The sequence below is a fragment of the Polypterus senegalus genome, chromosome 6 (genome assembly GCF_016835505.1).
Source record: "Polypterus senegalus isolate Bchr_013 chromosome 6, ASM1683550v1, whole genome shotgun sequence".
NCBI lineage: Eukaryota > Metazoa > Chordata > Cladistia > Polypteriformes > Polypteridae > Polypterus > Polypterus senegalus.
The window spans coordinates 192,126,049-192,142,694 of NC_053159.1; the positions used below are offsets into that span (position 1 = coordinate 192,126,049).

At 45.9% G+C, this 16,646-nt stretch overlaps 1 protein-coding gene across 1 annotated transcript; it reads left to right on the plus strand.

Moving 5' to 3' along the window:
• Window positions 1–362: 362 nt before the first annotated feature.
• On the plus strand, window positions 363–16,359 carry ndufb3 (NADH:ubiquinone oxidoreductase subunit B3). Its single transcript, XM_039757784.1, has 3 exons — window positions 363–434; window positions 7,679–7,858; window positions 16,021–16,359. The coding sequence occupies exons 2-3, from the start codon at window positions 7,725–7,727 to the stop codon at window positions 16,172–16,174; spliced, it is 288 nt and encodes a 95-aa protein (XP_039613718.1). The 5' UTR covers window positions 363–434; window positions 7,679–7,724; the 3' UTR covers window positions 16,175–16,359.
• The last annotated feature ends 287 nt before the right edge of the window (window positions 16,360–16,646 follow it).

A 16,646-nucleotide genomic window follows, 5' to 3' on the forward strand; every position in this document is an offset into this window, starting at 1 on the left:
GGTATTTTCTTACGCAATGGTGCTTTTATTTCGTGCCACTGTCTGCTGCAATACGGTGTATGGATGGTGTGACAATAAAGCCACTCCACTTGACCTGACTTGACTATTCCTGTGAGACATTTTACTTGCTATAATGTACCAGTTTCACATTTATTGATGTTCTTTACCTCAAGTGTGATTTTAAATCCATACGTTTTCTAATCGTGGATATACACACGCGTTAGAAACCCTATTGAAATATAACAATTGAAAAATATACCACTTTAAAGGTATCATTTCAACCGTTGCCGTCGCCCGCCTGTTGCTTTCATCGCCGACACGAAACGCGAGACCGTCCCGCTTGCCGTACTTTTAAAGGGCCCGCGCACTGTGCGTCAAGTCGCCGACGTTGGCGAGTGCGCGCGCGCAGAGGTCAGACGGTCTGGAAGATTGGGGTGAGTAAGGACGGTCGTTGGACTTGCTGTGGTGCTGTGCGGTTCGGTTCGGTTTTGAATCGGACCGCCGACTGCTTCTTGTTGTAGAATTTACTATTCTGCAGATTGTTGTCGGGTCGTTAGGCGAACTGTCGCAATCTTATAAACGCGGGTTTCTGAACGTGTGGTGTGACAGGAACCCAAACTTAAGCTGGTTTGTCGCAGGTGTTTAAACGGGTCTCCACGTTTTCTCTTGCATAGTTTAACCGCTACGTTGCGTAAAGATGAAAAAACAAATCGTGAGCGTTTGGTTTGTGGCGCTCTGGGAACGAGGATCTGTCATTTCAGTCACCGGGTCTGCGTCTTCATTTAAACATTCGGTATCGATGAAGACAAAAATTACCCGGCGTTCAAAAACAAGGAGCCTGCCGGTCACACCGGCGAGCTCTGCATTAGCGTAGCGGTTGGCGGATTAAGTGTCATTCCACTCGCAATCGGCGCTTTGTCACACTACAGCCATTATTTTTGCTCCTGTTCGATTTGTTGCTTTAACAAGAATGGGATGCATCTGAGCTAAACTTCAAGGGTTACAGCAAAGGGTCTGAATACTTGAAGTACTCTGCGATTTCAGTGGTTTTTTTTTTTGGTTTTTTTTTTATAAATTTGCAAAAATGCCTGAAATTCTGGTCGGCTTTGTCATTCTGGGATATCAAGTGTTGTTTGATGAGGAGGAAAAAATAAACTGAAAAGATTTTAGCAGAAGGCTGCAACATAACAAAAATATGAAGAAAGTGTAGGATCTGAATGAAGACTGAAGTTACTGTGTGTGTGTGTGTGTGTTATTTGGGACACCTTTTGATGAATTACCTTAATTTCACACTGCAAAAAAATGAGAAATCCAACCTGTAACTGAAGTCTCCTCCTATAACATCTTATTTACATTTAAATTTATTTGCTTGGCAGATGCTTTTATCGAAAGCAACTTAATAATCGAGTGACATTAGGCTTGGGCCTGTGTGTTCAGCAGGAGTAGTAGGACAGGTAATAAAAGTAAACACAGGTGAAAAGATGGAATAACTCCTACGTTTACAGTCATGATTACAGTTGATAAAGCAATTAAACTTAAATGGCAAACTAATCAACAATATAAAAGATCACAGAGCATAGTTTTTGTTTTTTTTCTTCAATTTTTTTTCCAGTGTTTATTTCAACATTTCTTGCACTTTGTATGCATATACGGTATATGTATATACGAGGGATGTTCAAAATGTTTCCACACTTTTTTTTTTTTACTTAGAATTTCAAAAATCAAATTACACCACTTTTCTACGTAGTCACCTTCGTTTGCGATGCAATTTTCCAAGCGTTGTACCAACTTTTTAATCCCCAGTTAGTATTCCTCCTGCCTTCACTGTTTCCAACAAAAATATAAGAGAGCAGAAACTTTTTGAACAGCCCTCATCTGTCTATCTTATATAGTGGGTATAGGAAAGAATCCCCCCCCTTCGAAATATTCCCTTTATTTTTGCTTTACACCCTTAAATGTAAACACATAAACTAATATTTCTTCCCAGCTTTACTTACTCAATGCCACCTCTAACATCCAAGTGAAAGAAATCACAGCTACATTTCAGAAGAATTATAAAAAATCAAAAACAAAACCTAGTGAGATTCATAAAGTATCACCCCCCCATGTTAAGGTCACTTTGTTGGCCCACCTTTTGCTTTAATGCCAGCCTGTTGATTCTTCTCTATCAGCTTTGCCCATCTAGACTGAGCCCACTCAATATTTGCCCCCACTCTTCTTAACAGTTTGACTGTTCAAGTTCAGTCACATTGGATGGTGATGTTGGTGGTCTGCTATCTTCAGATCTTTCCACAGTTTTCACTGTGATTTATGTCTGGGCTCTGATTGGCCACACCTGGACATTCACTTTTTTCTCCTTCAGCCACCGTGTGCTCAGTTCTGCTGTCTGCTTCGGGTCGTCGTCGTGTTGAAAGGTGAACATTCTGCCCATCTTCAACTTTCTGGCAGAGGGTAGCAGGTTTTCCTCCAGAATTTGATGGTATTTTGCCCCATCCATTTTTCCTTCTCCCCTAACGAGAGCCCCAGACCCCCCACAACAGAATGCTGCCCCCCTCCATGCTTTACTGTAGGTATGGTGTGTTGTGGATGGTGAGCTGCATTGGTGGACCGTTTGGTGTTGAGGCCTAATAGTTTGATTTTGGTCTCGTCTGACCATAAGACCTTTTTCCACTTGGCATCAGAGTCTTCAAGGTGCATTCTGGGAAAGTTCAAACAAGCCTTCATGTAGCCTTTCTTGAGAAGTGCGACCCTCCCAAACAAGCCACAATGGTGGAGCGCTTGTGCACACCATTAATGACCACCCTTTGCCATAAACTCCTGTAACTCCTTCGCAGTGGTTGGCCTCTCGGTAGCCACTCTTACCAGTTTCCTCTTTGCTCTTCCATCCAGTTCGGAGGATCCAGAGAGGGTCCTAGTAGTACCAAACACTTCTTTATGATGGACTTTACTGAGCTCCTTGGGATTATAAAGCCTTTGAGATGTTTTGGTCTCCGTCTCCTGCCTTCTGTCCGTCCACAACTCTGTCCCTGAGATCTTCTGAAGTGGCCTGCCACCCATAGTCAGTTGTTGGCTGTCAGTCGCTCTATCAAGCAAGGGAATGAATGGACCAGGAAGAGCTTCACTAATCCCACTCATTATAACTGATCACAGGTGAATGGAAATGGGGGGCACTGACACATGATTGAGTTGGGGGGGATCCTTTATTAGTCTCAGTATTTCTTATTTTTTATAATTTTTCTGAACTGTAGCTGTGATTTCTTTCACTTGGATGTTAAAGGTTGCATTGAGTAAGTATCTATCTATCTATCTATCTATCTATCTATCTATCTATCTATCTATCTATCTAAAGCTGGAAAAAATATTGGTTTGTGTGTTTTCATTTAATGCTGTAACGCAAAAAAAAGGGAATATTTCGAAGGTGGGGGGGATTCTGTTCTATACCGACTGTGTGTATGTGTACAGTATATACATATATATATATATATATACACACACACACACTAGGGGACTTCACTCGCCTACCCCCCTGCCAGCGCTACGCACCAGCCACTTTGCGTCTTTACCACTAATGTTTGTGGATTTCACTTTCACCAAACAACAAATCTTTTAATTCTTGCATAATGTGGAAATGTCGAGAATAAAGTCAACATGTCAGCTTTTTTCTCGACATATAGTTTTTTTTTTCTTCACCGTGGCCCTAATACGTTTCCTTAGGGCCATACCACAAATAGCATTATAAATGCAAGTTGCAGTTTTATTATTTATGTATGTAGCTTAGCTTGAAGCAGGGTCCATATTAATGCAGTTTGCCTAAATGATGGTTAATTGGGTAAAGATGGCATCACCAAGTTGCACTTGTTTTATTTCATTTAATACTGTGTAATGCACCTGGGCTTGAAGTCTTGAAGTAATAGTATTGTTACTGGAAGTTGCAGCACCCCCTGGTGGCGCCTGCGGATCCCAACAGGGCTGTGTCAAACTCCAACTCCCATGAAGCCCTGCGGGAGTCTGAGGCAGCGCTACAACCCAGGGGGGGTTGCCATCTAGTGTCCCGAGGGAGGTAATGCTCCGTCCACACTTGCTGCCCCGGTCCTCCCAGCGTGGAGGCGTCCCGGCCACAGGCTACAAGGATCATGTTAATTCCTTTCCTCGGATTGCACAAAAAGGTATTGCTATGATGTCTGAAGTTATAGGGACTGTGATAAATGCAGTTGCAGATCCCACTGTTTGGATTGCATAGAAGAATAAACTTTTTTTTTTTTACTCAGTTTTTATGCACATAGTGGTATGTTCTTTATACTTTTCCTAAAATAAGATTTAAAAAAATTGCAAAATATCAACTTTCTTGCAGTATTGCAATGTATCGCATGTGGCAAAGGTGCTTTGTTGGCGCCGACCCGACACAGACTGACAACGGAGGCACAGGTGAAAATGAAAATAAAACATTTATTTGTATTCTTCAGTCGTGGCGCACATCTTCCCCGTGTCCCACAGGCCCTACACAGTCCCTAAAATACACACAAAAGAAAAAACAGCCAAACACACACTCTTCCTCCTCCACTCCTCACAGGTAGCTTTTCTACTCGTCCTCCTCCTCCTCCCAACTCTGGCGCCCGGAGTGGTGGCCGCAGGCTCCTTTTATAGCCCACCAGATAATTGACCTAATTAGGCTGAACTTCTGGGTGTGACTGCGTTAGAACCCATACAGCTCCTCTGGGTCAGGTCTGAGCCCTGAAGTCCCACGCTTGTGGCCCCGATGTAACTCGGGAGGTCTGCCGCCACGCGTTCCAGGGGACGTAGTGTGCATCCCATGGCGCTGCATCCCGGCCACACGCAATATATTGACTCGTAACCCCTGTATTATGATACATATCGTATAGCAAAATTCTTGCCAATACACAGCCCTGATTTAGTGTTGGATATTTAGATTTTTGTTCGAGGTGTGTGATTCCCCCGGCAGGCCCAAAATGGTATCTCTCTGCGTGTAGGCAAGCTGACCAGGGAATCGAGACGCCTCTATAAGTACAGTTGTGGCCTCAAGAGGGGAAAAGGTTGGGACGACCGATCGATTGGAGAAATTTGAGAAGAAGGGTTAGAGTGTGCAAGGTGGCTGAGCAGTTGGTTGATGTTGAGGAGCGGCTTGAGGCTCCAGAGAACCAAAAACGACTCCAGAAGATTTTTTGAGGATTTGAATTTATGACAGGGGCTGAAACATCACCGTTAAAATTAAGCAAAACGGGACTCTGATACCCTTACCTGAACCAAAAGTGACGGCGTATACATCAGGGTCAGAGCCTCTGTGTTGTTTTACACTTTGGTTTTCTTCTCTGCGGTTTCATAATTAGAATTGTTTTGTCTCTGGACTTTTTTTTTTTTTGTGCAAACATTTACATCAGCAGATTTTTTATTTTTTACTTTTTTTAAATACTTCTGCCTGTCTTGAGCCTCTCTTATTACCCCCTCAGTTCTGGTCGGTCCTGAACTACTAGCAGGCCATCTTCTTTAGTAGACGGCTTGTGACACAGATTTCTTCTCAATCCCCACAGCAGATCTCTCTCCCCCATCCTTGACAGTCGCTATCGGAGTTCACAAAACGAAAGGACACGCTTTGACCTAAACGGGAATTCACAGCAGAAAGCCCCTCCCTCAACGAACTCCCATCTGTTTCCCCCTCCCACCTGCACCACCACCACCCTGTCGCTTTGACGTGATCAGGACTTCATTTGACTGTACTGGGACTTCACGGGTGACCGACCACCACCTCCCTTTCCTTCAATGTGATTGGGACTTTGTGGTTTCAAGAGGGAAGTGGTGAGCAATTGTGTGGTGCTTCACGGAGGCTCGAGTAAGACCGTGGGTTTTGGAGATGCTCGTCATTTGCTTCAGAACGATTTTAGTACTGGTACTGAGGTCTGGAAGCTGGTGTTGATCCTGAAAGTCAAAATTGTATTACCAATCCCACGCTAGTCCCTCCATTTCAGAGTATGTAGTATTCCTCACTGAAAGAATGATCAGTAAGGTAGCCCTTCCTTACATGTGCCAGCTATTTCTTGGTGTTTGCTCTTTGGGAATTGAGCACCCGTGTGAACGTGTTAACTAAATGTAAATCGGCCTTATCTAGTAAAGTTCACACCGTCCTCCATTCAGATTCCTTTTTAACTTTTCCTTTTTTCGCATGTTGAATTGTAATGACTAAACAACAAAACGGAAACGGGCAGAATCAGTGATCAGCTGCTTTATAGCCCACATTGTGTCACCCGACATCCGAGAGAGGCTCAGAGTAGAGCCGCTGACCACACGCATCGAGAGGAGCCAGTTGAGGTGGTTTGGGCATCTGACACGGATGTCTCCTTCACGCCTCTCTGTGGAAGTTTTACGGGCACAACCAGCTGAGGGGAGACCCCAGGGAAGACCCACGGCTCGCTGGGATGATTATATCCCGCCAGATGGCTTTGGAACGCCTTGGGATCTCATAATATGAGTTGGTAAGTGTGGCTGGAGAAAAGCACGTCTGGGCCTCACTGCTAGGACTGCTGCCCCCGTGACCCGGGTTTAGATAAGAGGTGGAAAATGGATGGATGGAATTTTTAGCTGCTGTAATTTGACATTAATACATTCAGGTTGCTGTTTAAACATTTGCGCATTTCCAACTTCTTTAACATTATGTAAATTTCTTAAATTTCAACAGGCACAGCCCTTACCACCTTCTTAACAGTCACCTCCTGTGTGTTTTCTTTATTACGCCTTCTGCCTGCGTGCGTGGTTAACTCCCTTTGGCTCCCCAGCTTTCTTACCTATTGTTCTTTCAAAGCCCACTTTTGTGCACCACACATCATAGCAGCCATAGCCATTGTTGTGATCCATCAGTCCCAGACCACTCCTGTGATCATCTGCCATGCACTGCCTGCTCGTTGCAATATTCCCACATGCCTAATCATATTTCATTTTGAATTTATTAATAAAATGTCAAAGCAAGGCAATCAACATGTGGAAAAAAAAAAAGCCAAATGGTGCCCCTCCGCCCCACACATCCTGTCCCGTATCCTGCGCCACACCACCAGGAGCCACCGGTATGCCAACTGACCACACAACCGCATCTGACCAATGGAGTAACTGCATCTCAAGTGTCTGCTCATAAAAGATTTAGGTTGGGATCGGCAGAATCGTGGTGATGAACGGAGACCCTGAATGCTCCAATAATTTGCAATGCAGATGGCCCCAGAATAGTCAGATTACGAAAGGTGGTCCATCAGTTTTTCAGTGTGATCAAGTCAGAGGTCCTTCATCAAGAGGCAAATTCAGCAACTGCTGTACCCAAACATATGAATTTACACTGGTGTATGGAGAGAGTGAGGCCTGAAGGATCTTGGAGCATAAAGGGGGGAATAGGAACTGGTGGGAATCGGAGTAATGAGAGATCAGAAAAACGGAGGATGAGGAGGAGAAGACTGACACATATGCACGAATGTCTCTGGGTCATCAAGGGGGCAAAAGTGACAGTGTTACTTATGAGGGGGTACGCTAATTTAAATGGACTAATTTGATGGCCGGGGTCGGTATGTGATGGTTTCGAAAATGAGACCCTAGCAAATTGGAGAAGACAATGTGAGATCACTTACTTTCATGGCATAATGTCCAGTCTGAGTCAGATTTGTGAAGAGTTGTCTTTCTTTTACAGGCCAGCTTTGCAGACAGTCGGATTCTGAGAACACTGAAATTCCAGGATGGGTCACGACCATGGACATGGTCATGGGAAGATGGTGCTCCCAGACTACAAGCAGTGGAAAATTGAAGGGACGCCTCTGGAGTTCACGCAGGAACGGCTGGCCAGGAGAGGCCTGAGGGATCCTTGGGCTCGGTAGGTGCCATAAGCCATCTCTGGGAGCAGTTTGTGGTGATTTGTAGGGTTTTCTCAAATTCTGTCTCCAGTAGGCAGGTGTAGACAGATAGCACTTTACTTGTCCCCAGGAGGAAATTTGTCTTTTTACTTAAGATCATTAAATGAATAAATGCATAAATAGCTAGATAAACCTGCAGGTTAAGCATTTATATATGTTCTCACTAACCTCTTTATGCACTCCATGATAAATCTTTTATGGTCCTGGTGACGTCTGCGATTTCAGTCTGTTTAATCTCAACAGCTCTTCTCCCTTTACAGTCTCCAAATCACTCAGTACCTCCTCAGACGGCCCAGGTTTGGCTCCACACTGCCTGGTTACATCCAGGAGCCTCTTGATCCCGGGACAGTCGATAGTCATAAGCCGAGATGCACCAAGCAAGGGAGGGGTTGGTGCAAATGTGTAGAAGTCCTTTTATTTAAACCAAACAGTGTCCAAAGTACAGTGCAAAAGACCTTCTTCATTAAACAAGTAAATCCGTACAATCAAAGTTTCAATGTGAAGCTAAAAACAAGCAATAAAAACCTCATTTTAATGGAAATACAAAAGTTAACAAAGTCATGAGCCCCAAAGCCTCTTCTTAAAATCTGTCACCCACTAAATCCTGGGTTCAGGGTTCTACTGCCAGTCTGTTGGTGTCCATAGGACTCCCCTCTGAACCCCTCCAATGTCTTTGGTTCTCTCTTTCTCTTCTCCTTTTCTTACTCTGAGTGGCTGCAGGTGCTGCTGTCCTGTGAATGGGGCACCTGACTGACCCACTCTCATTTACACGTGAATGGGTGATCAGCCAAGCACTCCAGTCAACCCTGGACTTGGCACGTGCACCCGTTTGGAGCCTGCATGCTCTGGGACTCGATTATTTATTTAAAATTGAGCTTTGCCGTGGTTCTCTTATCATGTGTCCTTAGTAGTAAGTGTTACTGCTGGAGGTTTTCAACTTCCTCACATGTGCAAGCTTAAGAAAGACGCAAGTTTAGGGCATCTGATATTTCACGGTCTGTATTTTTTAATTCCCCTTTACTATTCCTCATTGACCGATCTTTAACTTCTAAAATATTGAAAGAATCTCTTTGGTTTGTCTTTCGTCTTACTTACATAATTTCTCTCCAACTGCCGTTTAGCTTACCTAATATCTTTCTTCAGAGTTGATGTCATACGCCCTACAATTCACATTAGAGCTACAGTCCCCTCCAAAAGTACTGGAACACCAAGGCCAATGAATTTGTTTTTGTTGTTCACATTTGTGTGTGAGATCAAAAGGTGAAGATGAGAAGAGAGATCCAAGTTTTGACTTTTATTCCCTGATATTTACATCTCAGTGTGTTAAACCACATAGAACAGAGCATATCTTGTATCAAACCACCTAGTTTATCAAGAGCGCAAAAGTATTGGCACATGACAAGTGACGGGTGTTTCTTGTTCCCCAGGTGTGTTGTATAGGATTGATTATTTAATTTATGTAGCCCTGGATATCACCTCTCAGTTTAAGCTTTGGCTTTCACCTGTGAAGACTGCGTTTATCGTTAAAAACAGTAGACCAACGTGAAGACCAGACCATGCCATTCTGAAATGGAGAAAAGGAGGAAGTATTTCAAAAACATTGGGCATAGCCAACAGTACAATTTGGAATGTCAGTAAAAACAAAGGAAACCACGGGTGTACTGAGCAATACAAGAGTATCCAACTGCAGAGCTAGAGCACCATACATCACCACAGGTCTGCGCCAGCAGTTATAGGTTAGGGGTTAGTATGGTTAGCATGTAGGATAATTGGCTAAGGTTAGGGTTTGGTTTCGTTAGCGTGTCAATCAATTTGATTTGTGACGACCCGTAAACGTTTATTACCAAACTGCTAGTCTAGATGTGCGGGGATGTCACTTCCGGCCTGAAACTGCCGGTGTAGACCTGTAATGACGTATGGTGCTATGGCTGTGCAGGTCGATACATCTCGTGTAACAGGCATCGAACCGGCCATCCCAAGAAAACAACAGCAGCTGACAACAGACAAATGGTGAGAGCAGTAAAGAAAAGCCCCAAATCAGCAGTTTGTAATATCATGAACAACCTTCCAAGAGCAGGGGTGGAAATATCGCAGTCAACTGTTTGAAGGATGCTTGGACAACAACAATATAAAGGCCATAGTGCAAGATGCAAACCACTTATCAGCAGTAAAAATCAGATTGGAATATGCAAAAAGAAAAAGTACAGATAGGCCACAACAGCCCCTCCTTGAACCGTCACCTTGTCGTGGTGGAGGGGTGTGTGTGTCCCAATGATTCTAGGAGCTCTGTTGTCTGGGGCTTTATGCCCCTGGTAGTGCCACCCAAGGCGAGGGTGAGGGATGAGACAAAGAGCAGTTCAACAAACCTCCAATGATGAGGGAAAACTTTGGATGACGTTTTCCCTTGCCCGGACGTGGGTCACCGGGGCCCCTCTGGAGCCAGGCCTGGAGGTGGGGCTCAATGGCGAGCGCCTGGTGGCCAGGCCTGCACCCATGGGGCTTGGCTGGGCACAGCCCAAAGAGGTAACGTGGGTCCCCCTTCCCATGGGCTCCACCTATGGGAGGGGCCAAGGAGGCCGGGTGCAGTGTGAGTTGGGTGGTGGCCGAAGGCGGGGACCTTGGCGGTCTGATCCTCGGCTACAGAAACTGGCTCTTGGTACGTGGAATGTTACCTCTCTGAAGGGGATGGAGCCTGAGCTAGTGCGCAAGGTCGAGAGGTTCCAGCTAGATATAGTCGGACTCACCTCGATGCACAGCTTGGACTCTAGAACCAATCTCCTTGAGGGGGCTGGACTCTTTACCACTCTGGAGTTGCCCCCGGTGAGAGGCACAGAGGTGTGGGTATACTTATTGCCCCCCGACTTGGAGCCTGTGCATTGGGGTTTACCCCGGTGGACGAGAGGGTGGCCTCCCTCCGTCTTCAGCAGTTTGGAGTATCCACCTTTTTTGGAGTCTCTGGAGGGGGTGCTAGAGGGCATACCTTCTGGAGACTCCCTCGTTTTGCTGGTAGACTTCAATGATCACGTGGGCAATGACAGTGAGACCTGGAAGGGCGTGATTGGGAGGAATGGCCCCCCCGATCTGAACCCGAGTGGTGTTTTGTTGTTGGACTTCTGTGCTCGTCACGGATTGTCCATAACGAACACCATGTTCAAGCATAGGGGTGTTCATATGTACACTTGGCACCAGGACACCCTAGGCCTCAGGTCGATGATCGACTTTGTGGTCATGTCGTCGGACTTGAGGCCATATGTCTTGGACACTCGGGTGAAGAGAGGGGCGGAGCTGTCAACTGATCACCACCTGGTGGTGAGTTGGCCGATGGTGGGGAAGATGCCGGTCAGGCCTGGTAGGCCCAAATGTGTTGTGAGTGTCTGCTGGGAACAGCTGGCAGAGTCCCCTGTCAGAAGTACCTTCAACTCCCACCTCTGGCAGAACTTCGACCACATCCCGAGGGAGGTGGGGTACATCGAGTCCGAATGGGCCATGTTCCGTGCCTCTATTGTTGAGGCGGCTGACCGCAGCTGCAGCCGTAAGGTGGTCGGTGCCTGTCATGGCGGCAATACCCGAACCCGTTGGTGGACACGGCGTGAGGGATGCCGTCAAGCTGAAGAAGGAGTCCTATAGGACTTTTTTGTCCTGTGGGTCTCTGGAGGCAGCTGATAGGTACCGGCAGGCCAAGCAGAATGCAGCTTCGGTGGTTGCTGAGGCGAAAACTCGGGCATGGGAGGAGTCTGGGGAGGCCATGGAGAGCGACTTTGGACGGCTTCAGGAGATTCTGGTCCACCATCCGCGTCTCAGGAGGGGAAGCAGTGCAGTGTCAACACCGTATATGGTGGGGGTGTGCTGCTGACCTTGACTCGGGACGTTGTGGGTTGGTGGGGGGAGTACTTCAAAGACCTCAATCCCACTAACATGCCTTCCAATGAGGAAGCAGAGCCTGGAGACTCTGAGGTGGGCTCTCCCATCTCTGGGACTGAGGTCACCAAGGTGGTTAAAAAAACTCCTTGGTGGCAGGGCCCCGGGGGTGGATGAGATATGCCCGGAGTTCCTTAAGGCTCTGGATGTTGTAGGACTGTCTTGGTTGACACATCTCTGCAACATCGCATGGACATCGGGGACAGTGCCTCTGGATTGGCAGACCGGGGTGGTGGTCCCCTCTTTAAAAGGGGACCAGAGGGTGTGTTCCAACTATAGAGGGATCACACTCCTCAGCCTCCTGGAAAAGTCTATTCGGGGTTCTGGAGAGGAGGGTCCCGGATAGTGAACCTGGATTCAGGAGGAACAGTGTGGTTTTCGTCCTGGTCGCGGAACAGTGGACCAGCTCTTCACCCTTAGCAGAATCCTGGAGGGTGCATGGGAGTTTGCCCAACCAGTCTACATGTGTTTTGTGGACTTGGAAAAGGCGTTCAACCGTATCCCTTGGGGAAGCCTGTGGGTGGTGCCTCGAGAGTATGGGGTACCAGACCCCCTGATAACATCTGATCAGTCCCTGTACAACCGGCGTCGAGCCCGTTTCCAGTGAGAGTTGGACTCCGCCAGGGCTGCCCTTTGTCACCGATTGTGTTCATAACTTTTATGGACAGAATTTCTAGGCGCAGCCAGGGTGTTGAAGGGGTCCGGTTTGGTGGACTCAGGATTGGGTCACTGCTTTTGCAGATGATGTTGTCCTGTTTGCTTCATCAGGCCGTGATCTTCAGCTCTCTGGATCGGTTCGCAGCTGAGTGTGAAGCGGCTGGGATGAGAATCAGCACCTCAAAAATCCGAGACCATGGTCCTCAGCCGGAAAAGGGTGGAGTGCCCTCTCAGGGTTGGGGGCGAGATCCTGCCCCAAGTGGAGGAGTTCAAGTATCTCGGGGTCTTGTTCACGAGTGAGGGAAGAATGGAGCGTGAGATCGACAGGCGGATCGGTGCGGCGTCCACAGTGATGTGGGCTCTGCATCGGTCTGTTGTGGTGAAAAAGGAGCTGAGCCGTAAGGCAAAGCTCTCAATTTACCAGTCGATCTACGCTCCTACCCTCACCTATGGTCATGAGCTATGGGTAGTGACCGAAAGAACGAGATCATGAATACAAGCGGCTGAAATGAGTTTCCTCCGCAGGGTGTCTGGGCTTTCCCTTAAAGATAGGGTGAGAAGCTCAGAGTAGAGCCGCTGCTCCTCCGCATCGAGAGGAGTCACATGAGGTGGCTCAGGCATCTGATCAGGATGCCTCCTGGACGACTTCCTGGTGAGGTGTTCCGGGCACGTCCAACCGGGAGGAGGCCCCAGGGAAGACCCAGGACACACTGGAGGGACTATGTCTCCCGGCTGGCCTGGGAACGCCTTGGGATTTTCCTGGAAGAGCTGGAAGAAGTGGCTGCTGCCCAAGCGACCCGACCCCGGATAAGCGGAAGAGAATGGATGGATGAAGGCCACAACAGTTTTATGTACCAATGAGACAAAGATCAATGTCTACAATCGTGAGTAGGTCCCCTCTTTCTCCATACTTTGGCTTTTCCATCACTTTGGTAAACATATAAACTCAACTGCAAAGAATGGTGGAGGTTTGTGTCATGGCTTGGATTTGCATGGCTGCTACTGAAAGAATCTCAATCATTTTTATTGATGACTAATCGTCCCCTGCAGCTCCGCCCATGTAGTAGTGAAACAGGACAGCGAGGAGAGCCCTGCCTGGCTCCCTACTCCAGATGTCACACTTCCCACTCCCCTCGGTTTACAGCGTCTGTCTCAGATTAGCGCAAATATATCGCTACTGCAAGTGAACTCTGATTCTTAGTGCAATCACAGAAGTCATGAAATCAACTGGAATGTTCAAGGAAATTACAAAAAAAAAACTTGATCTAAACCCGCTAAGTTGTTCTCTTGTTCGCTAGCTAAGCAGAGGTAAGGTATGCCATGAGGCCCCGCCTCCTGTCTCTGAGATTTGTGCATATAAATCGGTACCGCAAGCGAACTATGATATGTAGCGAAATGAGAAAAGTCGCAAAAACAACCGGAATGTTATTACGATCTAAATCTGTTAAGTAGTTCTCTTGTGAAAAGCGGACTGACATAGATATACAGAGATGAGAGAGAGAGATGATGGTCGTAGCAGAATGAACTCAAAAGTCTACAGAAACGTATTGTCTGCCAATTTCTGGAGCATTGTGTCCAAACTACTTGGGAAGAACTTCATTATGCTGCAAGATAACGATCCAAAACGCATTGCCACCTCAACAAAGGAGTTCATCAGGGGAGAGAAAATGGAAGGTTTTGGACTGGCCAGCTTATTCCCTAGATCTGAACCCAACTGGAAGAAATGGATAACAACTTAACAATGCTGTAGTAAAAGCCTGGAAGGGCAAAGCCAATGAAGAAACAAGAAATCTGGTGGAGTCTGTGGGTCGTGGGCTTGGTGCAGTTATTGTGCACAAGGGATACACAACCAAATATGAAGTATTTTTGACTTTCATTTTGTTGAAAATGTTCAGTTTCAATACTTTTTTGCTCCCTTGAAAATCTGGGTGGTTAAATACAAGATGTGCTCTGTTCTAAGTGGTGTAACATCTCGAGATGTAAATACCAGAGAATAAAAGCTGCCACTTGGATCTCTACTCTCCTCTTCATCTTTTGATCTCACACACAAATGTCTTCAGTGCACAGCAAAAACAAAAAGTTATTGGCCTTACTGTTAACAACACTTATGGAGGGTGCTGTATTAGCTGGGCCGTCTTAACACACGGGCATGCTGGGCAGTTGCCAGGGGGCCCATGCTAATCTATGTATGTTGTGACTTGCTGTCAATAAATAAATACTAGATTATACTAAACTATAAATATTTGTTATTGTGTTACAAGTGGACATTGGCATTCGCCTCTGATTTAGTATCACAGTCACCTCTGCAGCCCTCACGTGCCTGTATGTGTACTGATCTGACGCACTGCGTAATGTAAAAGCGTAAATATTAACATCACTCCAACTCAATTCTGCAAATTGAACACTTGATTAATAATGAATAATTCATAGTCATTCAATACTGTGCCATCTCCATCTGTTTGGTTTACCAATTGAGTATCATTTATATGTTGACATTTTTGTGTTTTTCAAGGCTCATGTTCTATCTGTACGGCATGCTTTTTTAATGTTTAAACACTGATTTTGACAGAAGTAGCAATACAATAAATATGTTTAATTTGATGGACCATCTACGTTTTTATTCCTGTGAGTGGTTGTGTAGGTAGGGGCCCCAGTGCACTGCTTTTCCCGAGGGCCTATAATGCTGTTAAGACGGCCCTGTGTGTAAGTCTTATAGACGCCGTATTTGTCTTTTTTTTCCATTGCAGATTCATCTCCTTATTAACCCCTTGTAGAGTGTGTTTTTAAAAACTAAAAATTGGTGTGAGATTTGAAGATCTGACTTTAAACACTTAACACTGGCCAAGGTACACGCACAAATCCCACCGATGTGTAATAAGACTATTTGCACAGTAGTGGGTCCTTCTTTCAACACAGCGCCTTGATCTGATTTTCAGTGAAGTCGGCCATATGTGTGGCTTGTTAAGTTTGAACTTCCCTCCATAACTCTGTAGGATGGAATAAAATACATTGTGAAGTCCATCAAATTGATTTCTGTGAGGCAGTGTTTTATCGTGGAAGGGTCCTAGGGTGACCCAGTTCTTACTCTTAGGGTCTCAAATCTCCATTGTAGCCCCCAGATGTGTAAACTTGCCAGCCATTCAAAGCGATGAAGTTACAATGTGCATCTCCACTTGTGGTCCCCATCAGAGTTGACTGCTACTTTGGCTGAATACGTCCCCTTTTCTCATATCTGTGACCTCCGGTGACAAGATCGAGCACCAAAACTAACGGGAGAGGTTTACACTTTTATTCATGTGTGTTGGATGTTGGTGACCAGCTGCTCAGTTGAAACACACAAGGACTGTGGTGGGGATATGAGACACTCGGTTCAGGTCTACATAATGAAGAGTCTGACAGGGAGGACAGGGCCACCTTAAGTAAGACAGTAGGTTTTGATAATTTGTTCACTTCAGCTTTAGATTGACCAGACCACCAGACTTATATGAGTGTGGCGAGACGCTGGTTACATTTATTGGTTCATCACGTGTTCTTTTTGTTTTTACAGGAATGAGGCTTGGCGGTACATGGGTGCCTTTTCTACCCCAGTAACATTTAAGGATGTGTTCCTGAGAGGCTTCAAGTGGGGCTTTGCTGCATTTGTCGTGGCCCTTGGCGTGGAGTACGTTATGTTCCCACCAAAGAAGGGAGGCCATCACTAAACATAAAGTAAAATCCGGACTCTGGTTCTCATTGAACATCCCAACAAGCACACTCTGCCAGGGGGGACTCTGAAATCGTTCAGCTCCATTGTCCTGTCATGACTCGCTGGGTGTCCAATACTGAAGATTCCTTTATTGTCTAGCTAAGAGGTTTACCTTTAATAATAAATTCTACACACCTGAGACACTCCTGTCTTTTCTGTCTGTGTGCATTTGGCGATTATCTGTTTAGAGTTTGTCAGTGTGCCAAGCAGCAACGAGACACAGGGGTCCATAGATTACCAAGCTCTTGTCATTTACCCATCCTGTATATATCAATTTATTTTTAATTTGGTTATATATAGATATACAGATATTGATATAATCCAACATCTGTATATCTGTCCGCTTTTCACGAGAGAACTACTATGTTTTGAATCGTTATCTTGCACCATAATGAAGTTCTTCCCAATTAGTTTGGACACATTTCTCC

What these genes read in the sequence shown, in the direction of transcription:
- ndufb3 (XM_039757784.1), top strand. Translation starts at nt 7,725, where the DNA reads ATGGGTCACGACCATGGACATGGTCATGGGAAGATGGTGCTCCCAGAC. An exon ending in CTGAGGGATCCTTGGGCTCG is followed by an intron (nt 7,859 to 16,020) that starts GTAGGTGCCATA and finishes TTGTTTTTACAG; the next exon opens with GAATGAGGCTTGGCGGTACA.